Source organism: Salvelinus namaycush, chromosome 21 (genome assembly GCF_016432855.1).
Source record: "Salvelinus namaycush isolate Seneca chromosome 21, SaNama_1.0, whole genome shotgun sequence".
Taxonomy (NCBI): domain Eukaryota; kingdom Metazoa; phylum Chordata; class Actinopteri; order Salmoniformes; family Salmonidae; genus Salvelinus; species Salvelinus namaycush.
Genome location: NC_052327.1, coordinates 56,315,671 through 56,331,599, shown reverse-complemented (window position 1 = coordinate 56,331,599; position 15,929 = coordinate 56,315,671). Strand labels below are relative to the sequence as shown.

Genomic DNA, 15,929 nt, shown 5'->3' with positions numbered 1-15,929 from the left:
CACATTCTGCCTCACACTTCCTCATTGTGCACATTCTGCCTCATCCTGCCTTAGTCTGTACATTCTGCCTCACCCTGCCTCAGTCTGCACATTCTGCCTCACCCTGCCTCAGTCTGCATCACCCTGCCTCAGTCTGTCTCAGTCTGCCTCACCCTGCCTCACCCTGTCTCAGTCTGCACATTCTGTCTCAGTCTGCCTCAACCTCACTCAGTCTGCACATTCTGCCTCACACTTCCTCATTGTGCACATTCTGCCTCATCCTGCCTTAGTCTGTACATTCTGCCTCACCCTGCCTCAGTCTGCATCACCCTGCCTCAGTCTGCACATTCTCCCTCACCCTGCCTCACCCTGTACATTCTGCCTCACCTTTCCGCAGTCTGCACATTCTGCCTCATCCTGCCTTAGTCTGCAGGCGCTGCACTTCACTTCCTAAGTGGTTAGAGGAGACTGGAGAGTGAGTCATACTGTACACACACACACACACACACACACACACACACACACACACACACACACACACACACACACACACACACACACACACACACACACACACACACGCACACACGCACACACACACACACACTAAGGCCTCCAAGTAAACCTAATGGGCCTTTTCTAACATTCACACAACCTCAGACAACCTTAAAGGACAAGTTTAACCACCCCTCCAAAATGTCATATATTTTTCATTAGACACAGTTCTTTAACAAATAAAAGTCCTTTATGGAAAAAGGGTAGATAAGGGATAAAAATCGAAAAGTGAAGAAAAAAATGTCCCTTTTCCTCTCATTCAATCCCCCCACTCACCCATTGTCACAAACAACCCTTCCCGAAAATATGAACCAAAGTCAATGTCGTTAAATGAAACTCCTTCGATAGGATAGGAAAGAATAATTGTTATGTGGTCTGTGATTTCTCATAAGTTCCTGCACTTTGCTTATCTAAATGTTCTGAGGCTCTGATTGAACTCTACAAGCAACCCCCAAACACACACACACACACACACACACACACACACACACACACACACACACACACACACACACACACACACACACACACACACACACACAGGCGCACACACACACACACACACACACACACACACACACACACACACACACACACACACACACACACACACACACACACACACACAGACGTGCACACACACACACACACACACACACACACACACACACACACACACACACACACACACACACACACACACACACACACACACACACACACACACACACACACACACACACACACACATACAAATACACACACAGACGTGCACACACACACATACATACACACAAACATACACACAGGCGTGCACACACTCCCCGCACCCCCTCTCTCTCTCAGCTGCAGTTACCCCAGTAGGATGGCAGCTCTCTCTCTCAGCTGCAGTTTACCCCAGCAGGCTGGCAGCTCTCTCTCTCAGCTGCAGTTTACCCCAGCAGGCTGGCAGCTCTCGCTCTCAGCTGCAGTTTACCACAGCAGGCTGGCAGCTCTCTCTCTCAGCTGCAGTTTACCACAGCAGGCTGGTAGCTCTCTCTCTCAGCTGCAGTTTACCACAGCAGGCTGGCAGCTCTCTCTCTCAGTTACAATTTACCCCAGCAGGCTAGCAGCTCTCTCTCTCAGCTGCAGTTTACCACAGTAGGCTGGCAGCTCTCTCTCTCTCAGCTGCAGCTCTCTCTCTCAGCTGCAGTTACCCCAGCAGGCTGGCAGCTCTCTCTCTCAGCTGCAGTTACCGCAGCAGGCTGGTAGCTCTCTCTCTCAGCTGCAGTTTACCATAGCAGGCAGGCAGCTCTCTCTCTCAGCTGCAGTTTACCACAGCAGGCTGGCAGCTCTCTCTCTCAGCTGCAGTTACCCCAGCAGGCTGACAGCCCTCTCTCTCTCTCAGCTGCAGGTCTCTCTCTCAGCTGCAGTTTACCACAGCAGGCTGGCCGCTCTCTCTCTCAGCAAGATGACAAATTAGCATTGGTCGGGAGCCCAAACTAACAGCACCACGGTGCCATGATAAACACTGCAGCCATTATTTTCATTTTCAAGTAATCTCCCTACATCCAGTAATCTAGCTACTCTGTCTACCTCCTTCCAGTAATCTACCTACATCCAGTAATCAACCTACATCCAGTAATCTAGCTACTCTGTCTACCTCCTTCCAGTAATCTAGCTACTTCCAGTAATCTACCTACATCCAGTAATCTACCTACATCCAGTAATCTAGCTACTCGGTCTACCTACATCCAGTAATCTAGCTACTTCCAGTAATCTACCTACATCCAGTAATCTACCTACATCCAGTAATCTAGCTACTTCCAGTAATCTACCTACATCCAGTAATCTAGCTACTCTGTCTAGCTACTTCCAGTAATCTACCTACTTCCAGTAATCTACCTACTTCCAGTAATCTACCTACATCCAGTAATCTACCTACATCCAATAATCTACCTACTTCCAGTAATCTAGCTACTCTGTCTATCTACATCCAGTAATCTACCTACTTCCAGTAATCTACCTACATCCAGTAATCTAACTCCTTCCAGTAATCTACCTACATCCAGTAATCTAACTCCTTCCAGTAATCTACTTCCTTCCAGTAATCTACCTCCTTCCAGTAATCTACCTACATCCAATAATCTACCTACTTCCAGTAATCTAGCTACTCTGTCTATCTACATCCAGTAATCTACCTACTTCCAGTAATCTACCTACATCCAGTAATCTACCTACATCCAGTAATCTACCTACATCCAGTAATCTACCTACTTCCAGTAATCTACCTACATCCAGTAATCTAGCTACTCTGTCTAGCTACATCCAGTAATCTAACTCCTTCCAGTAATCTACCTACTTCCAGTAATCTACCTACATCCAGTAATCTAACTCCTTCCAGTAATCTACCTACATCCAGTAATCTAACTCCTTCCAGTAATCTACTTCCTTCCAGTAATCTACCTCCTTCCAGTAATCTACCTACATCCAATAATCTACCTACTTCCAGTAATCTAGCTACTCTGTCTATCTACATCCAGTAATCTACCTACTTCCAGTAATCTACCTACATCCAGTAATCTACCTACATCCAGTAATCTAGCTACTCTGTCTACCTACATCCAGTAATCTACCTACATCCAGTAATCTACCTACATCCAGTAATCTACCTACATCCAGTAATCTACCTACTTCCAGTAATCTACCTACATCCAGTAATCTACCTACATCCAGTAATCTACCTACTTCCAGTAATCTATCTACATCCAGTAATCTACCGCCTTCCAGTAATCTACCGCCTTCCAGTAATCTACCTACATCCAGTAATCTAGCTACTCCGATACCAACCTATATCCAGTAATCTAGCTACTCCATCTATCTACTTCCAGTAATCTCCCTCCTTCCAGTAATCTCCCTCCTTCCAGTAATCTACTTACTTCCTTTAATCTACCTACTCCGATACCAACCTATATCCAGTAATCTACCTACTCGGATATCAACCTTTATCCAGTAACCTAGCTACTCCGTCTAGCTACTTCCAGTAGTCTAGCTACTCCGTCTACTGTCTTCCAGTAGTCTAGCTACTCCGTCTACTGTTTTCCAGTAGTCTAGCTACTCCATCTACTGTCTTCCAGTAGTCTAGCTACTCCGTCTACTGTCTTCCAGTAGTCTAGCTACTCCGTCTACTGTTTTCCAGTAGTCTAGCTACTCCGTCTACTGTCTTCCAGTAGTCTAGCTACTCCGTCTACTGTCTTCCAGTAGTCTAGCTACTCCGTCTAGCTACTTCCAGTAGTCTAGCTACTCCGTCTAGCTACTTCCAGTAACCTAGCTACTCCGTCTAGCTACTTCCAGTAGTCTAGCTACTCCATCTAGCTACTTCCAGTAACCTAGCTACTCCGTCTAGCTACTTCCAGTAGTCTAGCTACTCCATCTAGCTACTTCCAGTAGTCTAGCTACTCCGTCTACTGTCTTCCAGTAACCTAGCTACTCCGTCTAGCTTCTTCCAGTAGTCTAGCTACTCCGTCTAGCTACTTCCAGTAGTCTAGCTACTCCGTCTAGCTACTTTCAGTAACCTAGCTACTCCGTCTACTATCTTCCAGTAACCTAGCTACTCCGTCTACTGTCTTCCAGTAACCTAGCTACTCCGTCTACTGTCTTCCAGTAACCTAGCTACTCCGTCTACTGTCTTCCAGTAACCTAGCTACTCCGTCTAGCTACTTCCAGTAGTCTAGCTACTCCGTCTAGCTACTTCCAGTAGTCTAGCTACTCCGTCTACTGTCTTCCAGTAGTCTAGCTACTCCGTCTACTGTCTTCCAGTAGTCTAGCTACTCCATCTAGCTACTTCCAGTAACCTAGCTACTCTGTCTAGCTACTTCCAGTAATCAACCGAATACCTACTCTGGCTCCAGATGCGGAGAAGATAACAGCAGCCAGTGCAGAGTGCGTGTGTCTGCGTGCCCGTGTGTGTGTTTAGTGCAGTGGGAGAAAGGTATTCAACTGAATGGAAGTAGGAGGGGCCTCCCTATCCAGAACCACATCCAGATTGGTTGTACTGATAAGGAGCATATAGCTTTAAAGCTTCAAAGTTGGCATTATTTCTGCTTAAATTAGTACGTTACTGAATGCTGACACGATGGAAAATGAAGGAGGAAAAACCGTGATGGTAATATCACAATTAAGATCCTACAGATTTGAGGGTAAAGGGTGAAGCACAGAATGTATTAGACAATAGAGACCCTTCTGTTCTTTCCCTGCCTCACCCTTCATCCATCCTCCATCATTGTTATTAAGTAACTGGTTTCACAGACGTTTTTTTTTACTTTACACAACATTTCGGGTTAAAGTGTTACCTGACTTAAAATGTTTAGTTGCCCCAAACTTAGCTCCAACTTGACAAAACTTAGGCAAAAAGTCAGTCAACGTAAAATGATGTGTTTTCTCAACTTGTCTCAATACAGTACCAGTCAAAAGTTTGGACACACCTACTCATTCAATGTTTTTTCTTTTTTTACTATTTTCTACATTGTAGAATAATAGTGAAGACATCAAAACTATGAAATAACACAGATTTATTTAACGAGGCAAGTCAGTTAAGAACAAATTCTTATTTACAATGACGGCCTAGGAACAATGGGTTAACTGCCTTGTTCAGGGGTAGAACGACAAATTTTTACCTTGTCAGCTCGGGGATTCGATCTTGCAACCTTTCGGTTACTGGCCCAACACTCTAACCACTAGGCTACCTGCCGCTACATATGGAATCATGTAGAAACCAAAAAAGTGTTAAACAAATCAAAATACATTTATATTTGACATTCTTGAAAGTAGCCACCCTTTGCCTTGACGACAGCTTTGCACACTCTTGGCATTCTCTCAACCAGATTCATGAGGTAGTCACCTGGACTGCGTTTCAATTCAAAAGTGTGCCTTGTTAAAAGTTAAATGGTGGAATTTCTTTCCTTAATGTGTTTGAGCCAATCAGTTGTGTTGTGACAAGGTAAGGGTGGTATACAGAAGATAGCCCTATTTGGTAAAAGACCAAGTCCATATTATGGCAAAAACAGCTCAAATAAGCAAAGATAAATGACAATCCACCACTACTTCCAGACATAAAGGTCAGTCAATCCGGGAACATTTCAATAACTTTTAGAGTTTCTCCAGTGCAGTTGCAAAAACCATCAAGCGCTATGATGTAATTGGCTCTCATGAGGACCGCCACAGGAAAGGAAGACCCAGAGTTACCTCTGATGCAGAGGATAAGTTCATTAGAGTTAACTGCACCTCAGATTGCAGCCCAAATAAATGCTTCACAGAGTTCAAGTAACAGACACATCTCAACATCAACTGTTCAGAGGAGACTGTTTGAATCAGGCCTTCATGGTCGAATTCCTGCAAAGAAACCACTACTAAAGGACACCAATAATAAGAAGAGACTTGCTTGGGGCAAGAAACATGAGTAATGGACATTAGACATTGGACATTTGGTCTGATGAGTCCAAATTTGAGATTTTTGGTTCGCCATGTCTTTGTGAGACAATTAAAAGTTTTAAGTTCAGGTAACACTTTGATCGAGAAGTTCAGTAAATTAAGAAGTCTGTGGAACCAGTTACTTAATAATAATTCGTTTAAACGTCTAGATTTTTTTTTTACAGTGATACCTCCATTTCCCGTCCTGCTCTTACTCCATCTCACCCCCAACTCTTGTAGGTCCTGGGAAACCAAAACAGTTTGGCAATAGAATAGTGCTTCAAAGAACTGTCTGTCAGAGACTAATGATGCTCTTTAGACTGATACTGTTCCATAGACGGTTCCTTAAGGTCCAACTACACACAGTACAGAAACTCAGTTCTCCACAGGAGAGTATTTAGTCTCCTAGCTAATGTTACCATGGCTTGTCCTACTGCTAATAGGCAGGTGTGTGTGTGTGCGTGTGCGTGTGTGTGTGTGTGCGTGTGTGTGTGCGTGTGTGTGGTCAGATGATTGTCTAGTCCTGTTTAGCTCACAACTGGCCAGACCTCAGTGCCGTGCGGTGCAGATCCAGCAGACAGGGCATCAGTGCGACAAGGCTTTGTGTACAAAGTGTGTGTACGTGTTTGAGTGTGTGTGTGTGTGTGTGTGTGTGTGTGTGTGTGTGTGTGTGTGTGTGTGTGTGTGTGTGACAGGGTGACAGGATTTTTAGTACAAAATGTGTGTGTGTGTGTGTGTGTGTGTGTGTGTGTGTGTGTGTGTGTGTGTGTGTGTGTGTGTGTGTGTGTGTGTGTGTGTGTGTGAGTGAGTGACAGGGTGACAGGGCTTTGTGTACAGACGATGTCTACCACCATTAAAGTGATGTAGGCTTGTTATGGTGTCATAGTGCCTCCGCCAACAGACCCAAACAAACTACTGGTTTACTAGAACCAAACAGACCCAAACAAATTACTGACTGACTAGAACCAAACAGACCCAAACAAATTACTGACTGACTAGAACCAAACAGACCCAAACAAACTACTGACTGACTAGAACCAAACAGACCCAAACAAACTACTGACTGACTAGAACCAAACAGACCCAAACAAATTACTGACTGACTAGAACCAAACAGACCCAAACAAATTACTGACTAGAACCAAACAGACCCAAACAAACTACTGACTGACTAGAACCACACAGACCCAAACAAACTACTGACTGTCTAGAACCAAACAGACCCAAACAAACTACTGACTGACTAGAACCAAACAGACCCAAACAAATTACTGACTGACTGACTAGAACCAAACAGACCCAAACAAATTACTGACTGACTAGAACCAAACAGACCCAAACAAACTACTGACTGACTAGAACCAAACAGACACAAACAAATGACTGACTGACTGACTAGAACCAAACAGACCCAAACAAATTACTGACTGACTAGAACCAAACAGACACAAACAAATTACTGACTGACTAGAACCAAACAGACCCAAACAAACTATTGACTGACTGACTAGAACCAAACAGACCCAAACAAATTACTGACTGACTAGAACCAAACAGACCCAAACAAATTACTGACCGACTAGAACCAAACAGACCCAAACAAATTACTGACTGACTAGAACCAAACAGACCCAAACAAACTACTGACTGACTAGAACCAAACAGACCCAAACAAACTACTGACTGACTAGAACCAAACAGACCCAAACAAATTACTGACTGACTAGAACCAAACAGACCCAAACAAATTACTGACTGACTAGAACCAAACAGACACAAACAAATTACTGACTGACTAGAACCAAACAGACCCAAACAAACTACTGACTGACTAGAACCAAACAGACCCAAACAAATTACTGACTGACTAGAACCAAACAGACCCAAACAAACTACTGACTGACTAGAACCAAACAGACCCAAACAAATGACTGACTGACTAGAACCAAACAGACCCAAACAAATTACTGCCTGACTAGAACCAAACAGACCCAAAAAAATTACTGACTGACTAGAAACAAGCAGACCCAAACAAACTACTGACTGACTAGAACCAAACAGACCCAAACAAATTACTGACTGACTAGAACCAAACAGACCCAAACAAACTACTGACTGACTAGAACCAAACAGACCCAAACAAACTACTGACTGACTAGAACCAAACAGACCCAAACAAATTACTGACTGACTAGAACCAAACAGACCCAAACAAATTACTGACTGACTAGAACCAAGCAGACCCAAACAAACTACTGACTGACTAGAACCAAACAGACCCTAACAAACTACTGACTGACTAGAACCAAACAGACCCAAACAAACTACTGACTGACTAGAACCAAACAGACCCAAACAAACTACTGACTGACTAGAATTATAAAGAACCAAACATACTAAGGGCTAGATTCAATCTACCCCCTCCCCCCCTCCCCCTTCAAGGCTATTTATATTTTTAAAGCAGTATTTCCGCATTCGCAAGACCACATTCACGGTAAACGCTGCATATGTCGGCTTAATCGAAAACAACCTTTAAATGCCAATCTCGCTATAACGCGGATCTTCCTTGGTCCGTATTGAATCTAGGCCCAAGGCTGAAAACAAAGCAGAGATGAACCACACGGACTAACAACCCAACAAAGCTTTCCCTCTCAGACAGATCACAAACTGACTGGAGTAAGAATATACAATATACAAACTTTATAGTATATTTTTTCCTGAAGATTACATCCAACCCCAAGTGAAAGTTACTTTGAGGACACCAGAAACCACCTTAAACACATCTCTCAGCTGCCTTCTGACACATTATAGATGGTTTTAATTAGAATACCTCCTCCCAAATGTTGTAGAACCTGGAGTTGGGGTGGAAGAAATGCCAGCAGTTAAAAGGACAATCTGCTGTTGCTACATCTATTTTTGGGACTGTTTAGCCTCAAAACATGGTTGAAAACTATAATTTCATATAATGGATCCTCAGTCCTTGCATCCATAGCACCGTCTATGAATTTGAGATTGGTTACATTTCTCTAGCCCGATCCCTGAGCTTTTTACTGAAATAATGGCGGGGAGTCCGCTTTGTTATTGTTTAAAGTGCAGATTGCCTCTTAAAGCATGGTGTTACACAGAGCACAAAGGCTTGTAGTGTGTCTCATTCTGAGAAAATGTTTGTTGAGCACTTTCCAGTCAGGGTGTAGGTACTCACCCTTAGCCTAATGACCCTGAGCTAACAACAAAGAGAGCGCTGTTGTGTTGGCAGTTTGCACGGTCAACCCAGTGTGTGTGTGTGTGTTTGTGTGTGTGTGTGTGTGTGTGTGTGTGTGTGTGTGTGTGTGTGTGTGTGTGTGTGTGTGTGTGTGTGTGTGTGTGTGTGTGTGTGTGTGTGTGTGTGTGTGTGTGTGTGTGTGTGTGTGTGTGTGTGTGTGCGTGCGTGCGTGTATACATGAATGCGAATGTGGATGCCTAGCAGGTGTGGAATATAACATGTTTGATAGTTTGGCAGGGGGAAACAGTTAGTCCGTTATTTTCAGGGGAGTCAGGCGGTCGGGGGGACAGGCGGTCGGGGGGACAGGTGCTCAGGCGGACAGGCGGTCGGGAGTACAGGCGGTCGGAGGGACAGGCGGTTGGGGAGACAGGCGGTTGGGGAGACAGGCGGTTGGGGAGACAGGCGGTTGGGGAGACAGGCGTTTGGGGAGACAGGCGGTTGGGTAGACAGGCGGTTGGGGAGACAGGCGGTTGGGGAGACAGGCGTTTGGGGAGACAGGTGGTCGGGGGGACAGGCGGTTGGGGAGACAGGCGGTCGGGGGGGACAGGCGGTTGGGGAGACAGGCAGTTGGGGAGACAGACGGTCGGGGGGACAGGCGGTTGGCTACGAAGGCGGTTGGGGAGACAGGCGGTTGGGGGGACAGGCGGTTGGGGAGACAGACGGTCGGGGGGACAGGCGGTTGGCTACGAAGGCGGTTGGCTACGAAGGCGGTTGGGGAGACAGGCGGTTGGGGAGACAGGCGGTTGGGGAGACAGACGGTCGGGGGGACAGGCGGTTGGCTACGAAGGCGGTTGGGGAGACAGGCGGTTGGGGAGACAGACGGTCGGGGGGACAGGCGGTTGGCTACGAAGGCGGTTGGGGAGACAGGCGGTTGGGGAGACAGACGGTCGGGGGGACAGGCGGTTGGCTACGAAGGCGGTTGGGGAGACAGGCGGTTGGGGAGACAGACGGTCGGGGGGCTAAAAGGGCTTTAAATGGATTTTGTTGCTTTTAATGAAAGTTTGAACAACTGGAGAGTTCAGTTTTCTGCGCAGACAGTGACTAGTCCCACACCAATTTAAGACACCATTATTAATTGGATGTTGCTGTCAACTCAATCCAAAGTCTCATCATAAATCTAGAAACAAAAAAAGATCCTGTGTTAGGAAAACTGTGTGTGTGTGTGTGTGTGTGTGTGTGTGTGTGTGTGTGTGTGTGTGTGTGTGTGTGTGTGTGTGTGTGTGTGTGTGTGTGTGTGTGTGTGTGTGTGTGTGTGTGTGTGTGTGTGTGTGCGTGCATTTCCATGTTTCAGCCATTCCGTATGAGTCCAGTTAGTCAGTTCATGCATCATTGGTTCTGATTTATTTTGTTGTTGTTTGTGTATCAGTTTCTCTATGCGTTCGTGTTAATGGGTTAATTCATAAAGTTCATTATTAAAAATGTTCCTCCAGCTTCTGTGAATGCTCTTTTTAATGTGTGGACAGCCCAGTAGGAAACCATGCTCTTTTTAATGTGTGGACAGCCCAGTAGGAAACCATGCTCTTTTTAATGTGTGGACAGCCCAGTAGGAAACCATGCTCTTTTTAATGTGTGGACAGCCCAGTAGGAAACCATGCTCTTTTGAATGGGTGGACAGCCCAGTAGGAAACCATGCTCTTTTTAATGTGTGGACAGCCCAGTAGGAAACCATGCTCTTTTTAATGTGTGGACAGCCCAGTAGGAAACCATGCTCTTTTTAATGTGTGGACAGCCTAGTAGGAAACCATGCTCTTTTTAATGTGTGGACAGTCCAGTTGGAAACCATGCTCTTTTTAATGTGTGGACAGCCCAGTAGGAAACCATGCTCTTTTTAATGTGTGGACAGCCCAGTAGGAAACCATGCTCTTTTTAATGTGTGGACAGCCCAGTAGGAAACCATGCTCTTTTTAATGTGTTGACAGTCCAGTTGGAAACTATTTTATTTTTAATGTGTGGACAGTCCAGTTGGAAACCATGCTCTTTTTAATGTGTGGACAGCCCAGTAGGAAACCATGCTCTTTTTAATGTGTGGACAGTCCAGTTGGAAACCATGCTCTTTTTAATGTGTGGACAGCCCAGTAGGAAACCATGCTCTTTTTAATGTGTGGACAGCCCAGTAGGAAACCATGCTCTTTTTAATGTGTGGACAGCCTAGTAGGAAACCATGCTCTTTTTAATGTGTGGACAGTCCAGTTGGAAACCATGCTCTTTTTAATGTGTGGACAGTCCAGTTGGAAACCATGCTCTTTTTAATGTGTGGACAGCCCAGTAGGAAACCATGCTCTTTTTAATGTGTGGACAGCCTAGTAGGAAACCATGCTCTTTTTAATGTGTGGACAGTCCAGTTGGAAACCATGCTCTTTTTAATGTGTGGACAGCCTAGTAGGAAACCATGCTCTTTTTAATGTGTGGACAGTCCAGTTGGAAACCATGCTCTTTTTAATGTGTGGACAGCCCAGTAGGAAACCATGCTCTTTTTAATTTGTGGACAGCCCAGTAGGAAACCATGCTCTTTTTAATGTGTGGACAGCCCAGTAGGAAACCATGCTCTTTTTAATGTGTTGACAGTCCAGTTGGAAACCATTTTATTTTTAATGTGTGGACAGCCCAGTAGGAAACCATGCTCTTTTTAATGTGTGGACAGTCCAGTTGGAAACCATGCTCTTTTTAATGTGTGGACAGCCTAGTAGGAAACCATGCTCTTTTTAATGTGTGGACAGTCCAGTTGGAAACCATTTTCTTTTTAATGTGTGGACAGCCCAGTAGGAAACCATGCTCTTTTTAATGTGTGAACAGTCCAGTTGGAAACCATGCTCTTTTTAATGTGTGGACAGCCCAGTAGGAAACCATGCTCTTTTTAATGTGTGGACAGTCCAGTTGGAAACCATGCTCTTTTTAATGTGTGGACAGCCCAGTAGGAAACCATGCTCTTTTTAATGTGTGGACAGCCTAGTAGGAAACCATGCTCTTTTTAATGTGTGGACAGTCCAGTTGGAAACCATGCTCTTTTTAATGTGTGGACAGCCCAGTAGGAAACCATGCTCTTTTTAATGTGTGGACAGTCCAGTTGGAAACCATGCTCTTTTTAATGTGTGGACAGCCCAGTAGGAAACCATGCTCTTTTTAATGTGTGGACAGTCCAGTTGGAAACCATGCTCTTTTTAATGTGTGGACAGCCCAGTAGGAAACCATGCTCTTTTTAATGTGTGGACAGTCCAGTAGGAAACCATGCTCTTTTTAATGTGTGGACAGTCCAGTAGGAAACCAGTAAACGGTCTGACTTGTCTGTGGCTGGAGCATTTTTTCAACACTTGTTTATTTGTGTGTGTGTGTGTGTGTGTGTGTGTGTGTGTGTGTGTGTGTGTGTGTGTGTGTGTGTGTGTGTGTGTGTGTGTGTGTGTGTGTGTGTGTGTTGGGAGGGGGTGGGAGGGGGTTTATTCATATTTGCTCCCTCACTGAAGTGATGTTTAATTTCAGCATTTTCAGTTTGTTTTGTGGTATGCGTTTGCTCAGAGATTACAGAGAGTGTTGGACGGAACAGTCTGCCAAGAAATGTACTGGCAGTACGAGAGAGCGAGAGCGAGAACGAGAGCGAGAAAGAGAGAGAGCTGGGAAAGATGAACCTGATTTCATGATGTGTATGATGAAATGATTGGTAAACCATGTACCTTTGACTCAAATGGTCCCCCTCATGTCTTCTAACTGACTCCTTAGAACACAATAGAATCTGGGCCGTAGAATAGTGTTGATCAAGTGATGTCACATCGTTATTTGGAATTGATGTCGCTACAAGCTTGGTACACCTGTATTCGGGTTTCCACCATTCTTCTCTGCAGATCCTCTGAAGCTCTCTCAGGTTGGATTGAGAGCGTCGCTGCACAGATATTTTCAGGTCTCTCCAGAGATGTTTGATCAGGTTCAAGTCAGGGCTCTGGCTGGGCCACTCAAGGACATTCAGAGACTTGTCCCGAAGCCACTCCTGCGTTGTCTTGGCTGTGTGCTTAGGGTCGTTGTCCTGTTGGAAGATGAACCTTCACCCCAGTCTGATGTCCTGAGCGCTTTGGAGCAGGTTTTCATCAAGAATATCTCTGTACTTTGCTCCGTTCATTGTTCCCTCGATCCTGACTAGTCTCCCAGTCCCTGCTGCTGAAAAACACCCCAACAGCATGATGCTGCCACCACCATGCTTCACCGTAGGGATGGTGCCAGGTTTCCTCCAGACGTGACGCTTGGCATTCAGGCAAAAGAGTTCAATCTTGGTTTCATCAGACCAGAGAATCTTATTTCTCATGGTCTGAGAGTCTTTAGGTGCCTTTTGGCAAACTCCAAGCAGGCTGTCATGTGCCTTTTACTGAGGAGTGGTTTCTGTCTGGTTTTCCCTGACCAAGGCCCTTCTCCGCCAGTTGCTCAGTTTGGCCGGGCGGCCAGCTCTAGGAAGAGTCTTGGTGGTTCCAAACTTCTTCCATTTTAGAATGATAGAGGCCACTGTGTTCTTGGGGACCTTCAATGATGCAGAAATGTTTGGGTACTCTTCAACAGATTTGTGCTTCGACACAATCCTGTCTCAGAGCTTTACGGACAATTCCTTTGACCTCATGGCTTGGTTTTTGCTCTGACATGCACTGTCAGCTGTGGGACCTTATATAGACAGGTGTGTGCCTTTCCAAATCATGTCCAATCAATTGAATTTACCACAGGTGGACTCCAATCAAGTTGTAGAAACATCTCAAGGATGATCAATGGAAACAGGATGCACTTGAGCTCAATTTCTAGTCTCATAGCAAAGGGTCTGAATACTTATGTAAATAAGGTATTTCTGTTTTTTTATTTTTAATGCATTTGCTAAAATTTCTAAAAAACTGTTTTCGCTTTGCCATTATGGTGTATTGTGTGTAGATGGATGAGGATTATTTTTTATTGAATCCATTTTGGAATCAGGCTGTAATGTAACAAAATGTGGCAGAAGTCAAGGGGTCTGAATATTTTTCGAAAGCACCGTATGTCATAGACATACTGTACACATCAAAATGTTTCTCAGGCCAGTGTTTTAATAAGGCATATTTAGGTGCCCACAATATCTAAGAGCTAGCGCCTTTCATTGATAGATGTACTTGATGAAAAGATATTCACTTCTGTCTGACCTCTGACCTCTAACTTTCCTTTACCACAGCTGTGGGAGACCGTACATAAAGCTGAGCCACGGGGAGGGATCCATGGACAAAGGGGACAGGACACACCGGACAGGTACAACGGTCCTTTAACTAAGCTTCTCATCTCTGCCAGTGCTTCCTTTCCCTTCCACACCACTACCGTTTTCAAACTATTGAGCCAAGCTGTACTGTACTCATGGCCTCTTCTGTCCACTGGTTTTGCCTACCTTCTTCTACCGTTTAGCTTGTCATCTCTGCCAGTGATACCTTTCCCTTCCACATCATTGAGCCAAGCTGTACTGTACTGCGCTGGCCTGGTTATGCGTCCATTACAGGAACTGTGCTAGAGAGGACAATGATTGTATGAAATGGATACTCCTGTCCCAGAGTGGATATTATTTGTGTGTGCTTTGCAGCAGGGCTGAAGGCTTTGCAGCAGTGCTGGATGCTTTGCAGCAGGGCTGAAGGCTTTGCAGCAGTGCTGAAGGCTTTGCAGCAGGGCTGAAGGCTTTGCAGCAGTGCTGAATGCTTTGCAGCAGGGCTGAATGCTTTGCAGCAGGGCTGAATGCTTTGCAGCAGGGCTGAATGCTTTGCAGCAGGGCTGAATGCTTTGCAGCAGGGCTGAATGCTTTGCAGCAGGTCTGAATGCTTTGCAGCAGTGCTGAATGCTTTGCAGCAGGGCGGAATGCTTTGCAGCAGTGTTGAATGCTTTGAAGCAGTGCTGAATTCTTTGTAGCAATATTGGATTCTTTGCAGCAGTGCTGAATGCTTTGTGGGAATCCCGTCTCCATGGTGAGACAATGACCATAAGAGTAAGTTGGGAAGACAACACAAGCAGATCTGATACCAGGCTGATCCTGTCTCACAACAGAGAGGTGTGCTTTGTTTTGCTGCAGTGTTGAATGCTTTGAAGGTGTTGTCCCATCTCCATGGTAACGCTTTCTCTGTACGACAATCAGAGGATCAGGTGGTGGCATCGTCAGACTACGACAATACCCACGAGGCCAACCACAGCGACAGCAGCGACGTAGCGCCGACAGAGGAGGGGGACGCAGAAGGGGGCAAAAACACACCCCAAAACCTCATCATGCTACCTGCAGAGGTGAGAAACGGCCGCAGCAACCGTAGAGGCAGCTCTCGTTTTCTTTTTCACACTTCTAGGTCTACATCTTTTAGGCCAGGGGTATTCAACCCTTACCCTAAGAGGTCCGGGGTCAGGGGTATTCAACCCTTAACCCTAAGAGGTCCGGGGTCAGGGGTATTCAACCCTTAACCCTAAGAGGTCCGGGGTCAGGGGTATTCAACCCTTACCCTAAGAGGTCCGGGGTCAGGGGTATTCAACCCTTACCCTAAGAGGTCCGGGGTCAGGGGTATTCAACCCTTACCCTAAGAGGTCCGGGGTCAGGGGTATTCAACCCTTAACCCTAAGAGGTCCGGGGTCAGGGGTATTCAACCCTTACCCTAAGAGGTCCGGGGTCAGGGGTATTCAACCCTTAACCCTAAGAGGTCCGGGGTCAGGGGTATTCAACCCTTACCCT

At 45.5% G+C, this 15,929-nt stretch overlaps 1 protein-coding gene across 1 annotated transcript in view; it reads left to right on the top strand.

Moving 5' to 3' along the window:
* Positions 1–15,929, top strand: part of LOC120066518 (cGMP-inhibited 3',5'-cyclic phosphodiesterase A-like) — a 97,821-nt gene that overhangs the window by 57,174 nt on the left and 24,718 nt on the right. The window contains exons 5-6 of the mRNA XM_039017944.1: positions 14,412–14,485; positions 15,351–15,493. Of these exons, the coding sequence (XP_038873872.1) occupies positions 14,412–14,485; positions 15,351–15,493 (217 nt within the window). The remainder of the gene's footprint in view (positions 1–14,411; positions 14,486–15,350; positions 15,494–15,929) is intronic.